General features: G+C 35.8%; 1 protein-coding gene and 2 non-coding genes across 6 annotated transcripts; 2 read left to right on the forward strand and 1 right to left on the reverse strand.

The window, feature by feature from the left end:
• The first annotated feature begins 2,971 nt into the window (after positions 1-2,971).
• Positions 2,972-3,044, forward strand: trnar-ucg (transfer RNA arginine (anticodon UCG)). Its single transcript has one exon. It is a non-coding gene; the product is annotated as a tRNA-Arg (tRNA).
• Positions 3,045-3,348: 304 nt separating this feature from the next.
• trnam-cau (transfer RNA methionine (anticodon CAU)) lies at positions 3,349-3,420 on the forward strand. Its single transcript has one exon. It is a non-coding gene; the product is annotated as a tRNA-Met (tRNA).
• A 2,406-nt stretch (positions 3,421-5,826) lies between these two features.
• Positions 5,827-12,687, reverse strand: LOC114481639 (probable endonuclease 4). Of its 4 annotated transcripts, none has more exons than XM_028476614.1 (7): positions 12,565-12,687; positions 10,314-10,523; positions 9,227-9,409; positions 7,710-7,841; positions 7,530-7,634; positions 7,331-7,460; positions 5,827-6,326 (listed from the first exon to the last, which is right to left on the reverse strand). In XM_028476614.1, exons 2-7 carry the CDS (start codon positions 10,492-10,494, stop codon positions 6,266-6,268), a joined length of 792 nt encoding a protein of 263 aa, XP_028332415.1. In that variant the 5' UTR covers positions 10,495-10,523; positions 12,565-12,687; the 3' UTR covers positions 5,827-6,265. The 4 variants fall into 4 exon arrangements, with proteins under 4 accessions (XP_028332415.1, XP_028332414.1, XP_028332413.1 ...); XM_028476613.1 differs by lacking the exon at positions 12,565-12,687 and adding an exon at positions 11,278-11,431; XM_028476612.1 differs by lacking the exon at positions 12,565-12,687 and adding an exon at positions 11,325-11,681 and having other exon boundaries at positions 5,829-6,326.
• Between the last annotated feature and the right edge of the window lie 1,996 nt (positions 12,688-14,683).

Here is a 14,683-nt window from a genome sequence, read left to right on the forward strand (position 1 = left end):
CAGAACTTTTTGAAAAGGGGCAAAAATGGGACAAAGGAAGTTGCAAAATAGAAATAGGTAAAAAGTAGTTAAAAAGTTCCCCTTTTTAAGGATTTCTTGAGGAATGATAATTAAAATTAAGACATAAAGAGCCACATGTTGAGCAGTAATGACTTAATAACAGCTTCTACGTGGTGTCCTCTGATAATGTAGTGGACTGGTCTGGACACAAAATGACAGAGCTGAATTTTTGTCCAGTACACCACTGGTGATTGGTTGAAAATGTGTTAAGTTAGGATAAAGCTACTAATTTAGATAGGAGCTGCAAAGACAATCTTTGAACATGTTTTTTTTTCTCTTCCTACTTGTGTGCATTATAGACACTCATCTGACACATTATATCAGTGTAGTTTATTTTTCATTCATTTTCTTTGTTTGTCCTTTGGTTTATTAAACCTACACTCTGTCGTTCTGTGTGTCGGCTCACCTCAAATGAGAAAGGTACGGTGGCTGAGAAGTGCAAAACACATTTACGAATTCCACAACAAATTTACAATTTTGAACAAATGACCACAACACTTTTACAAAAGGTCAAAACTATTTAACAAATATAGAAACACTTTTACACTTACACCCATTGTAAATTTGTTTCAACATTTGTAAGTGTTTTGCTATTTGAATTTTTTTTTTTTTAGCTAATTATCTAAATTTGTTTTCAAAATTGTTGTGGCATTTGTAAAAGTATTTTGCTATTTGTAATTTTTTAGATAATTATGTAAAATTGTTGTGGAATTTGTAAGTGTGTTTTGCACTTCTCAGCCACCGTAGAAAAGTGATCTTTCTACCAACAACATCATTTTCTGAAGAAACGTTGCTGTTCACTTGCGATCATAATGGAAGTTGCTCGTTGAATTTTGCACATCTATAACAAAAAGAGGTTACTCTTGCTTTCCATTTAAATAACTTGCTATTCCCAAATATGTCAAACTGAACGCTTTCAGCAAAAACGTGGCTAATTCTGCAACTACGTACAAACTGCAAATCAGACAAAAAAAAACTTAAGCTGCTGGGAGGTTTAATGTGTGTTGAAAATTACCACTAAATAACGTCAAATATGAGTCAGTAAGAACAAAAAGTGCACTGTTCCTCAGCTCTGTGCACGCCACTGATGATGTACTTACTAAGCAGCCTATTGCACTTGAAATTGTATGATGCCTCATCCTTTTTGTGTTTAGAATAGCTCATGTGAAAGTGTAACTCCGTATTTATGCATTATTATATTGTCTTTATTTTCTATTTTCCAGTGCCTGTTTGTAATTGTCATTCAGTCCTTTAATTAATGACATTTTATAATGCTTTACTTTTATCATCAAGCTATAATGCACGTTGTGCATTTTTAAAAATACATTAACATTACCTTAAAGGTGCAGTCCGCAACTCTTAGATCCCTCTCTCCCCCTCCCTCCTCGCTGCTCTCTTGCCCTGCCTTCAAACTTTCCAAAGTCCCTCACTCAGAGGAGCTAACAAGCTAACCTTAGTCCGACAGCAACATCATAGTAATATAACATGCTCTGTTAAAAGCATGTTACTGCAGCGGTTCTCTCTCTCAATGTGCACACACCTCAGCAGCAGCAGCAACAACACAGTGTCACTGACAGCAGCCCACACGGAGGCTGCTGTGCGCACATGAAAAACACATACAAATCAAGCAGCAGTAATTACCTTTCAAGCAGAAAAGTTGCTAATTCCATCTTCTACTCCTCCAGACCATACACTGTAAAAAAAAAGATGGCGCTCCAGTTCTGCGAAAGGGGCGGGGACTGTGAGCAACAGCTGTCAGACAGCCCATCAAACACAATCCTGGCTCTGATTGGTTCTTTTTGCTCGGTCACGGGTGCATTCTGGCAATCTGCCAAAGACAGCAGGAGCAGCAGGGGGGCTCAATAAGCCTGTTTTTTTTTGTTTTTTTTTTTTTACGCAAACCACTAGTTTCATGTAAAGCTGTCCTTTAATAGTAACAGCTTTAGCAAATATGACAAAAAGTCACTTATATAAGAGTTGCAGACTGCACCTTTAAACACAGTTATGGCTGAAATAAACATCTACTTGTCCCAATCCTGCTAATAAAGCATTGATATATATACCCATGCAGCGTTGTTGTGTTTTAATTTCTTGTCAATTACAGGGAAATTTAGATTTGCTTCAAAGGCAGACAAAAATAACATCAAAATATGTGAAACGGCATAACACACTGTACAGAATTACTCCAAAAACAAACATACACAAATTGTTAAATATTATACAACAACACAAATACACATAATGACTCAAAAAAAAAGACAAAATGATGACAAAAGCTCTTGCATCAGACAATCCCATACTTGTGGCCCCCACTGCCATAACAGTTACCAAGTCCACATGGGGAAAACATATCACTTTAGGGAGAAATAATCAATGCATTGTCATACAGACATAGTAATCAATAATCGATTTGTACATTTTCAATAACCATTTTTTCAAAAAGTATAAATAACAAGAAATGCTATAGACTGATATTTTAATGGATTAACTGATGTTTTTAAATGCCCTGTGATGGACTGGCGCCCTGTCCAGAGTGTACCCCCGCCAAGCGCCCTATGAGAGCCGGAAATTGGCACCGGCAGACCCCCGCGACCCTGTTAAACGGGAATAAGCGGGTATGAAAATGGATGGATGGATGGATGGATGGATGTTTTTAAAGCACTAGTGATTGAGCTGCTTGTTTAGTTAATGTAGTTTACAGAGGTTCTCTGCTGGTTTAACAAAAGATCAAATTTATCTGTTGTCTGAATGCAATTGCTATTTTAAAAACAGCAATTCATCAGTAGTTACAGTGAGAAACCAAGAAATCGTGTGAAAAGGGCATAGAGACGCATCGAATCCTTAACCCTATCGTCCCACGCTGGTGTCAGTACGGGGTATATTCTTTAATACTAGTGGAGTTCTATACACAGACCGCGTGGCCTAATGGATAAGGCGTCTGACTTCGGATCAGAAGATTGAGGGTTCGAGTCCCTTCGTGGTCGCTTTTTGCCTTTGTCAGTTCAAATCTCAGAGTACTCTCATAAAGTTAGAAAAAGAAGTACGTTTTTGTGACTTCTGTGCTTGAATCTTTATCTGCGTCATATAAGAATATTAAAATAAAATGGCAACGCTGTTGTCTTGTCATTTCTGTCATCTACAACTCCTCCATTACCTCAGACAGTTGCGATTGTAGTTTCACCCAAAAACCTTTTTATGATCGAGCCGCTTCAATTAAATGGTCTAAAAATGTTTGGGCTGTCTAAAATGATCTGTTTAGAGATATTTCTTCACTGGGTCCATTACATCAGCAGAGTGGCGCAGCGGAAGCGTGCTGGGCCCATAACCCAGAGGTCGATGGATCGAAACCATCCTCTGCTATGTGCTTTTGTATTTATGTCTTTTTAATTTTCTTTCTTTGACACTCTATATTTAATATTCTTTGCCATACGTCTATGGTGATATTTTCCCAATTACAAAAAAAAAAAAAAAAACCCTGTTATCGCCCCCCCTAAAAATAAAATTTCAATTAATCTAGAGTTTCTATATTGTTGTGGTATTTCTAAAGTGATTTCTGCTAGTAGTGGGACGGGATACTGCCGGTGTTGTGTTGCGTTTAGTTGTTCAGTGTTCACATTCACTGAATATTATTCACTTGCTGCTGGGGCGCAGGGAACAAATGTGATTGCGTCAGGTCTGCGCTCCACGCTCCTGGTTTGGTCTGCATACTGTAACGACCTGGGTTCTATATTCCGCTTGTGTTCCGCTTGTGTGTATTACTATTCAGTGGTTAACTGAGACTGAGATTTCCCATGGTCGAGAAGGCATCATGGTTACGTACAGCTTTCTCTGCCAATGTGCGTCTTTGCTTACATGTGTTCTGAGTGTTGATTGGCTGGGAGGCTGGGCTAAGGGCGGGCGTAAGCGACGAAAAGAGCGAACAATTCTGTTCCCGCGGTAGTGTGAGTGTATGACGGTGTGAGACGGTTCTTTCTGTGTTTGATTGTTTATTTTTGGTGTGTTACTACGACCTCCATTAAAGCGTGTAAAACTGTGATAACGGCTTGAGTCACATCATTAAAATACCTTTTGGACTGCAGTGAGTGTGTGCGCACTCGGGGAAAGAGGGGGCGCAATACGCTCAATAAAATACGTAATACGCAAGACGTTCAATAAAATACGTAATACGCAGCACGTTCAATAAAATACGTAATACGCAAGACGTTCAATAAAATACGTAATACGCAATACGTTCAATAAAATACTTAATACGAAAGACGTTCAATAAAATACGTAATACGCAGCACATTCAATAAAATACGTAATACGCAAGACGTTCAATAAAATACGTAATACGCAACACGTTCAATAAAATACGTAATACGCAACACGTTCAATAAAATACATAATACGCAAGACGTTCAAAAAAATACGTAATACGCAAGACGTTCAATAAAATACATAATACGTAGCACGTTCAATAAAATACGCAATGCGTTCAATAAAATACGTAATACGCAATATGTTCAATAAAATAATAATTTACGTCGGGTTTGCTTCGGGCTCGGGCCTTCAATTTAAGTTAATGGGTCGGGCTCGGGTCGAGTCGGGCTGTATGCCTGTGGCTCGGGTCTGGATTTTTTGGGCCCGATCTAACAGCTGAATAAATCACAATTACTGAGCCTTTAATAAATAACCCCATAGAACGTATCCTTCCTCTTGTGTTTGCTTTCTATTAGCATCTCTTATGGTAACGGGTCAGTTTTGACCTATGTCTTAAAGGTAGGGTAGGCGATTTTTAAAACCTAGCATGAAAACATAAACAAACTTGTTCACTCCGTTGATATTTCCAACCTAACAGTGTCTGTTATGTTTTTCCAGAGATCTTTAGTGTTTTAATAGCGTTTATATTATTAATATTACACTTCATTCAGACTCGAGGAGGTGGCCAGGGTTTTCCACTGGTGTCACTTACGGCCGATCTGAGCACTTTTAAAAACCAATGGGAGCAGCTCAGCAGCAGTGTGGAAGCAATGGCAGTCCTCTCGCTTCCACACAGGTGACCCCTGGTTGACGCAATTTGGACTCTACCTGGGAATGATACACATATTCGCTTTTGTAAAACCGATGTGAGAAGCAGTATTAAAGCAACCGTACGTCTGTATTTTCTCTATTTACCTTTATTGTTGGTATTTTTTTTTTTTTTTGGTAGTTTTTTTAACAACTGTGAAGTATTTTAGAGTTTTTGAAAAGTGCTTATGAATCAAATGTATTGTTATTATTGATGAAAAAACTGTTTACACCATCAGCGATGGCGAGTTTATACCTCTTAAGCTTTGACCTCATGTGCGATTAATTACATTGTAATTGACAAATTTTATATCACTTCCATGCTAATTACAAAGTCATTTATCTGAACTCAATAACAATTCAATTATGATTCCAACAGCAACACATATTTTCAATTACAATTACAGTTATGTCATAATTGCAATGATTTATTAGGCTTGACCAGTCAAATCACAGCCTCATAACCATTTTAAACTTCTTCCTTTTGATCCTTTTTTAAACACTAAACTGGAACATGCAAGGTTGGATTAGTAGCACATTTTATTAATCAATAGTACATTCTGAAAATTTTCACATTTTATGAACAGTTTTACAAAACATGCAAAATAATCAACTTTATGAAATGTATGCATTACAAACTTAGAATCAGAGTGGAACTACAAAGTCACGAAACATTGCAACACCAGTATCTGGCACTGAACAGTGTAGTATTTAATATCCAATAACTTGTACTTGTTAAAATACTGAACTTATTATTCACATGTACAAACATTTCTACATGGGTGGGAATCCTGAACGCACTCATCACACCGTACAAACTAAAGCAGAACAATGTTAGGTTATCCTTCTACCTTGTAAATGAATGAAATACTTTAATAATAATGACAATAATAATAATGAAAAAGAAATAAACTTTAGGTTTGTTATGCTCAGCACATCAGTGGATATTTTTCATTACTTAAAAAGAAAAAAAAAAAAAAAAAAAAAACAGTGGACAAATAATAAATAGCGATTGAAACAAGATTACTAATAATAATAATAATAATAATCTTATTTTAACTGTTATTTCTAATAAGAATGATTTATATTTACCTACATTTCTAAAAAAAAAAAAAAAAACTGTTCGAGCATTAAACTGTGTTGTTTAGACGTCAAGTCATTTTTCTTCAACCAGTGAATAAAGGAGTGCGATCTGTTCAGCATATTCGAATCCTGGACTGTGAAGAAACAAAAAAAAGAGATTTTAAAAACAATTACATACATGTCTTTTTTTATATTCAAACACGCATCAATGTGTGATTTACAGCCTAGGTTTCCAAAGTGAGTTACGGGTACCCCTAGGGGGACGCAAATTGTCATTGGGGGGTACGTGAATAAATAATAAAAACAGCGTGATGACAATGAACATTAATAAAGCAGCAGTCATTGGCCTCTGTAACACTACCCTCTAGTGGTGAGAAAATACATTACATGACCAGTCGCACTGTTCTCATTGATTAATTGACACCAGTGACTGACTGTCACTTATTCCATCACAATGGATAGAAAAAAAGTTAAAGCTGAAACAAATAAATGTCTGTCTACATTGACTGCTACCATTAGTCACCCCACAGTTGAAGTGTCAGACTCACCTGACAGCAAAAAAAAAAAAAAAATATATATATATATATTATTCCTCAATAGGTAATATAGATAGGTAAAATTCAGGCAACATTTTCACTTTAGGGCTACATTGTATCTGACAATACATTATTGTGTTTTTAAAGTGTGCAGGAGTAGGGCTTTAGGTTAACTGTTGGAAGGGGTACGGGACTGTGAAAAGTTTGGGAACCACTGACCTAAAGTAAACTGATCAGTGATGCCTCTCTGAATCTAACTTTCTCACGTGTGGCTCTCATAACAACAATGGCATCTCCTAAGAGATCAAAGTACATTTACTTTGATCTTCTAAGAGATCAAAGTTCATTTACTTTGATCTTCTAAAAGATTAAAGTAAATTTCCTAAAAAAAAGTTGTCTGAATAAATTTAACCTTAACATATTATTTAAAAAGAAGACAAAATTAACTTGCTGGAATAATTATTTTAGAATTGGTTTTAAATGTTTTAACTGCTAGAAATCAGCAGGAGTTCTCATGGACGTCAAACACAAAGACAGATTTACTCGGTGCCACCAGAGAAACCAGTGCTGCAAACCATTGGTGAAAACAGATCTGGTCTCACCGTCCAGGCGTCTCCAGGATCAAAGGAATGTTGTCCAGTCTGGGCTCGTTGACAATGTCACGGAAAGCTGTGATTCCTATCTGACCTTTACCGATGTCCTCGTGCCTATCCAGGTTACTTCCCAGTTTACCTGCATATCGCAACAAAATGCTGGAATGCTTTATCATCATTCACTGAATGTTTAAAGTCGTTGCTGTACCTTTAGAGTCATTGAGGTGGACGGCTTTGAGGAAACCAAGCCCCACCACTTGATGGAACTCATCCAGCATGGCCGCCACGCCTCCCTCTGCAGCCAGGTCGTAGCCTCCACAGAACAGAGAAAAACACTGATAGAAACCGCTTCAGACTTCAGAACACACCGTGAACTACTAGTGCATACCTGCAGCGAAGGCGTGACAGGTGTCCAGACACACCCCCACTCTGCTTTGGTCCCTCACTTTATCGATGATGCTCTTCAGCTCGAGGAATTTACCACCGATGGTGCTGCCCTGGCCACTCATGTTCTCCAGTACTGCATTACAAGGGAAACATGTGACCAAATACTTAACTTATGAACTCTCTGAAACAATAAACGTCAATACACCACATGTAAAATCACTGAGAATTGTAACTAAAATATAATACCATGTCCTTAAAAAATACTTTAGGGCCTCTTTTAATGATGTAACGAGTTCATATATGTCAAAACTTGTCAAAAACTGATAATGACAAATCAGTGATTGATCCATTAAAGTCTCAGCTTATCCCTTTAGGCCGGGGGCCAAATCAGGCCCTTTAGAGCTGTGGTTCTCAACTAGTCTCACCCTGGGACCCACATTTTACCACAGTCATCAATCGTGACCCACTTTTTTTCTTTTAGAATTCAACCAATCAAATTTAGTTTTTCAAAAAAAGCTCTTGAAAAACGCACATATATAATCTTTTTTAAAACATAAATCCATATATTTTCCTGTGCAACATGAATTTAACAGCATGCCTGTCAAAACAAAAGTTTCTTTCAAAATAAAAGACAAGTCCAACATGGGAGACAATAACTAGGCTATTCATATTTATTTTTCACTAGCTGTCCGCGACCCACCCAGTACAGGTCTGCGGCCCACTTTTGGGTCCCGACCCACCAGTTGAGACTGGCTGCTTTAGAGCATCCAATTCGGCCCATAGAAGAAACTAAAAATGACAGAGTAAACATGAATTATTGTGTAAATCACCAAATGATCCAGTTGTAAATTCACCAATTTAATGAAAATATTTTTAGTTGCTTGCATTTGTACTTTGTTTATATCAAACGAATGCAGTCAATTGTGGAAACAACTCTCAATTTTTCCACAAATCTTGCAATTTCTCACAAAATTGGTACCAAAATCTAGAATGTTTTAGGTGAATTGAGCTGATATTGAAAACTACGGAAAGTTAAGATTGATTTTTTTTTTCCCACCATCTATAATCTACGGCCCTCTTGAGATCAAACTGGTCCATATTTGGCCCCTGAACTAAAATAAGTTTGAGATCCCTGCCTTAAATTGATTGAAATGCTTTACTTTCAACAGAATACATTTTTTATTTTATTTTTTACAGGGGGAGATTATCTAATAATTTGATTTTCTTGCTCTTGTTTTCAATTACAAATAATAAAATGTTATTCTGCACATCAATACAAGTATGATCTCTTTTTTTTAAATAGGATGATATAATATAAAACCAATGCCGTCTGATCTCCATTAAAAATATTCCTGCATTACCACAGCTAATGTTAATCCTCAGCTATTCACATACTACAGTAGACACTTACTGGTAAAAATCAAACTAAAATAACATATGAAAACTCCAGAAATGTCAGATTAATATGAGTTTGAAAGACCCATTGAGGACGTTAATTCCAGTCCCAGCTGCTCGTACCTGTAACCACAGCAGGTGTTTGCCGGTGGGCGTGGTTAATGGCTGCTGCTATCTTGTCCACACATTGCTCAGTGGTGATGGTGCCCAGGGAGGAGCCAGGGTGGAAGTTATAGAGACTGAGGCCCAGGAGGCTGCAGCGTCTCAGCTCATCTACCAGCAGGGCTTGGCTCTTCTCAAACACATCTATGATATACAGAGAAAAGCCACACACACACGCATGCACGCACGCGCACGCGCACACGCACACGCACTTTTTGGTACTCATTTTTTTATTGCCATTTTACTGTAGCACTTTGAGGTTTGTTAGTCAAATGTAAAGTACATTATAAATCAAATGTATTATTATTATTCATAAAAGTTACAATAATGGGTCAATACATGCGACAATAGGTGGAAAAAGTCTTGCAAGTGGAAAACGTATTGAAATTTGATGCAGAAGTGGCAAAAGTGCTGAAAAAAAATGTACTTTAGAGCTGAACATTTAATTGCATTCATATCACAATATCATAAAACGTGATTTTCTAATCGTAAAGGCTGCAATTTTGTTCTTTTCTTGTCCCGTTAAGTTCAGAGAGTGTTTAAGAAGTGCAGTCCACATGTTTACATGTTTCATGAAACGTGACGTTATAAAGCCATAGATTTGTTTGCTTTATTCTTGTGATCTGTGCTTTAAAATTGACATTTTATATTCATTTAAAGTTTAAATAAATCTGAAATTGTTTATTATGAAACAGATTGATTCATTGCTTGTGTTCATGGAAAAACACATGACAAGAGGCCATTGAAAAAATAATTGCATTCGCAAAAAAAAAAAAAAAAAATCGCAATTAGATTGTTTTCCAAAATCATTCAGCCCTAGTGTAGTTGCAGATAAAAAGCAAAAAAATAAGTAAAAATGGGCTCAAATTGTTTAAAAAAATTATTTGTTTCTTGAAGGCATTTGGCGACCCCATCCCAGTGTCTCGCGAACCCAAATGGAGACCTGACCCCAAGGATGAGAAGCCCTGGACTAGAGGAAATGAGAAAAAGGTCCAGTATTAAGGAGCTTGACTAGACGTAGAAAGTTGGTAGCATGTGTTTAACCAACCCTTTTTAGGAGAACCACAGTTCATCAAGTAGGACCCATGAGGCAGAATGTGGGCTGAGTGGAACCCATGCTGGGAACACTGGTCCCTGAATTTGTTTGCAGCCGTGGGGTCCAATGGAGACCTTTTCCATGAGCGCTGAGAGCCCAGGAAGAGGGCGAAGCTTTGGCCTCCCATCTCCATACATGACTCCACTGCTTTCCATATCCCACCTGCAGACACGACACATGAAAGACCTTTACACGCTACTGATATCATTACATTATTACATTGGTCAGTGTATGTTTTAGTCAATGAATTTTCCATTCAGAAATGGAAATCGAAAAACAAAAAATGATTGGATGTTGGTGTTGGATTTTAGTTTTTAAATTGAAAAACTACAAGGCATATTTCTTTATCATGGTCAAGAAGGGATAAAGAAACATCTAAAAATTGGTTGATTTTTTATTTTTGTTTCTAAAACCAAAAAACTGAAATACCAGAGTATGGAGGTAGATTTATGTCTTTATTATTTAATCAAAAAATGCAATTATTTGGGTCTCAAATATGGTTTTCCATTTGAACACTTTTTTCTTTGATAGAAAATATTTTTCAATTGTAAAAATTTTTTTTTGATTGAATAATAAAGACACAAATCTACCTCCATAATGAAAAACGGGCGTTTTTTTTTTTGTCCAATGGTATATAGGACAAAAAAAACGCCCGTTTTTCATTATGGTGAGACCGGAAATTGTTCTTTTCAAAATAAAAGCACATATGAGGACGCTGCTCTTTTTCTGGCGCCAAAATACATGAATTATCTCCATATTTTCCCTGCTGTTTAAAATCTCTTTGGAACCGTACTCAGAAATCATTTTTGAAATGGCAAAACAAGGCTCGTCATCTGCAGAAATCGCTGCACCGAAGTGGAAGGGACGTTTCAACAAGACGTGAGGAGATTTTACACAGAAAGAGACACAGACTGACCTCCATCCTACCCTGAATGCCAACATGTGCTCCAATATACTTTGTACCCTTGATGCCTCCTCTTTGTTTGCAGTTCTTTACTTCTTCCAAAACATCCTCTCTTTTCCTTTTCCGTGTTTCCTTCTTTTTTGAACTCATGGCTGAATCACCAGGCTTTCCAGCTCTTATAGACGCTGCCCACTGTTTCTTTTTCTTTAAATCAATGATAACGCAAAAACAAACATCGACAGAGGCGCTAATATGACAAGTTTAGGTTCAAACCGTGTCCAGGTCGGTGTGCCGGTTTAACTGGTGACCGTTTTCAAATGGTGATGGACTTCCGGTTGCGTCCCAGACTATGTCCTTCTAGGCTGACTAAATCATATATGTCTATGATTTAAATACTGTATATACAGAGGTGACGGAAGTACGGAAGAGCATTAGGGCCACAGAAGAAAAACAAATTCTGAGGCTGAAAAAAAAACAAAACATATTGTGCTTCAGAAAAAAAAGTCGAAAATCAAAGTCGAGATTTTTTTCCCCCCATTGAAATAAAAAACAAAAAAAAAGTCGAAAATCAATGTCAAGATTTTTTTTATGGAAGCCCAAAAGAGTCATAATTAAAAAAATAAAAAGAACATTTTGAAATAAATACAATGTTGATAAATAACACACAAATATATAATATGGCTATTAAATTGTTAAATATTAAATAATGTCATATTATTATAAAATACGTTTTATTATTCTTAAATGTCTATTTCCACAATGGTATTTTTTATTTCATAATGTCTATTTTCACAATAGCCTTTTTATTTCATAATGTCGTTTTCCACAATGGCCTTTTTTATTATGAAAAAAAAAGGCCATTGTGGAAATAGATGTTTAAGAATAATAAAACGTATTTCATAATAATATTACCTTATTTAACAATTTAATGGCCATATTATATATTTGTCTGTTATTTATCCAAATGTTATTTATTTGAAAATTATGTTTTTATTTAATTATGACTCTTTTGGGCTTCCATATTTTTTTAGGGTCACAGAAGAAAAAAAGAAAAAATCGGAGGGGGGGGAAAAAATCGTCATCCACTTCGAAAAAAGTCGAAAATCAATGTTGACTTTTTTTTTTTTTTTTTTTCAAGTTTCTCAAGTTTCTGAAGTTATGCCAATGCATGCTGAATAAGCCTTTTCACACTCACGCATTGGTTCAGTACTTCTGCATTAGGTCAAAGGTCAAGAGGGATAAACTCTCCGTAGCTGACGGTGTAGGAAGTGAGTCTGACAGAGATTTAGGTTGTTTTACCTGTTAGAGCATTGATTCCTTGAAAGATTTTTTGCGTAAACGTGGACTCAGTCTCCGAGGCAGAATGACCGAGTTAGCTCCTTAAGCTAATGCTGCACACGAGCTGAAAATTCTGTTTTTTTTCCTGACTTTTCAAACTGTTTCTGCTGATGGCGTTACTCCAGTTCACTTATCGACCTGTCCATTTCGTGCATTTCCTTCAAATTTGTAAACTGATCTAAAATAATAGTTTAATACAAATAATCATGGACCTGGTTAGTGAATGGTGTACCTCGTAAAGTGAGAACTTCTTGACAATTCTGAAGTATAGTTTACCCAGTTCCTCAAACCGCCTGCCAGGCATTTTGTCCAAGCAGTCAACATAATTAAAAAAAAACTTTTTTCTTGAAGTGCATGATGATTTTTTTTTTTTTTACTTCCATTTTTTTTTCTTCAATCTCAAAAATCTCAACATTGATTTTCGACTTTTTTTTTCTTTTTTTTTTTTATCTCCGAAAATATTTTTTTTTCAGAAGTGCATGAGGTATTTTTTTATTTTATTTCTTTTGCCTCCATTTTTTAAGTAAAGTTAAAAAAAGTTCATGCTGCTACTAAACGTAAAAAAAAATGTCGCTTCAATAATAAACCAGGGTTTTTAAACCAGCAATTTCCATATCTTGGTGTAAAAAGTGCAAATGTTCAATAAAACCCAGAAAAGCTTTGAGTTTATCATTTTTAAGAACTTCTAGAAAACTGTTACATGGAAATAAATTAAATATTTTACTCTTTATGAACACCTGGACAATTTAGCATTCATTATAGATAAAATTATTTTTTTAAATCTTGAAAATGTTAACTATAAAACTAAGAGGCCTGCTTAACAGAAAAAAGATCAAACTACCAAACTTGTGAGACTTTTTACATCGCAATGTTATTTTCGAAGGTCTTAAAAGTAACGAGCTCATTTTTTAAATGTAAGGCGTAGAAAGTAAAAAGTAACCAAAAAAAAAATGAATACTCAAGTAAAGTACAGATACCAGAGAAAAACTACTTGAGTACAGTACCAAAGTATTTGTACTTCATTACTTGTCACCTCTGGCTAAACTGCAAGATAGATCGATGTAGTCCTGCACGAGTTAATTTATTTTAGTGGGATGCATGAATAAAAAGGCAGAATACTTAGTTCTGAAGTAGGAAATGATATGTGTCATTGCATTTGGACACATAAGTAGGACCCTGCCTGTTTTTAAACTCTTTCTTCCCCCTTTCAATCCTCAAACTGAAATAAGAACAGTTTGTTTAAATTCTGATTTTGTGGATTCCGGGAGATCACAAGTTCCTCTTTTAATATCGGAGTGATCCTTAACCACAGAGGTGTAAAGACTACTGATATATCCTACTCATGTACAAGTACTGTTACTTGATTTAAATTGTACTTAAGTACAAGTAACACATAAAATACTCAAGTACAAGTTAAAAGTACTGCAATGAAATAGTACTCAAAGTAAAAGCTACTGGTGACTTTCACCCTCACGTTTATTTTTTGTAATAAATCTCATGTAATTTAAAAAGGAAGAGATAAAATTTGCACAACTGGAGCTTAATTTATTTGTACACAAAGGCATCTGTAAAAAATAAAAGGTTTGTCAAAATGTACAATTGGTTTTTTTTTTGGTTTTTTTTAATATAAAATAACACCAATTAATTCAATTCAAAATAAAAATAAATCTAAGGCTCTAAGTATAACTACATTTATGAATACTAAATGTGAGGAAATAACCAGCATTAAAGCTGTTTTGGCGCCGTGCATTACCTTTAATCTGGTTGGTCGGCTATGATGTGATGCATGTAATTGTCTGGTCATTTCATTTTTTTGTAGTTTCACAACAATGTTTGTTGATCATTTAAAACAAAAAATTATATTTTACTCAGTAACTGTTGGCAGAAATTTAACAAATGACTATTTCTTTTAAAACGTACTTAAGTATAGAAACATACTCTTATCTTATCTTCTTTCTCTGTAGTTTTCATCTTTGAAAGTCGGCAATGAGCGAGGATGTGCAGCTAATGGCCGCTGTGTCATTTTACCGCCTTTTTTCACTTGTGGTTCATTGAATTGAATTAGAATTTTATTTTGGCA

Source organism: Gouania willdenowi, chromosome 19 (assembly GCF_900634775.1).
Source record: "Gouania willdenowi chromosome 19, fGouWil2.1, whole genome shotgun sequence".
In the NCBI taxonomy this organism is placed as follows: Eukaryota; Metazoa; Chordata; class Actinopteri; order Blenniiformes; family Gobiesocidae; genus Gouania; species Gouania willdenowi.

Coding starts and splice junctions, on each gene's coding strand:
- LOC114481639 (XM_028476611.1), bottom strand. CDS start 11,415: ATGAGTTCAAAAAAGAAGGAAACACGGAAAAGGAAAAGAGAGGATGTT. Junction 7,635..7,709: donor CTGTCACGCCTTCGCTGCAG/GTATGCACTAGT, acceptor TGTTCTGTGGAG/GCTACGACCTGGCTGCAGAG. Junction 7,461..7,529: donor CCACCTCAATGACTCTAAAG/GTACAGCAACGA, acceptor TGCGATATGCAG/GTAAACTGGGAAGTAACCTG.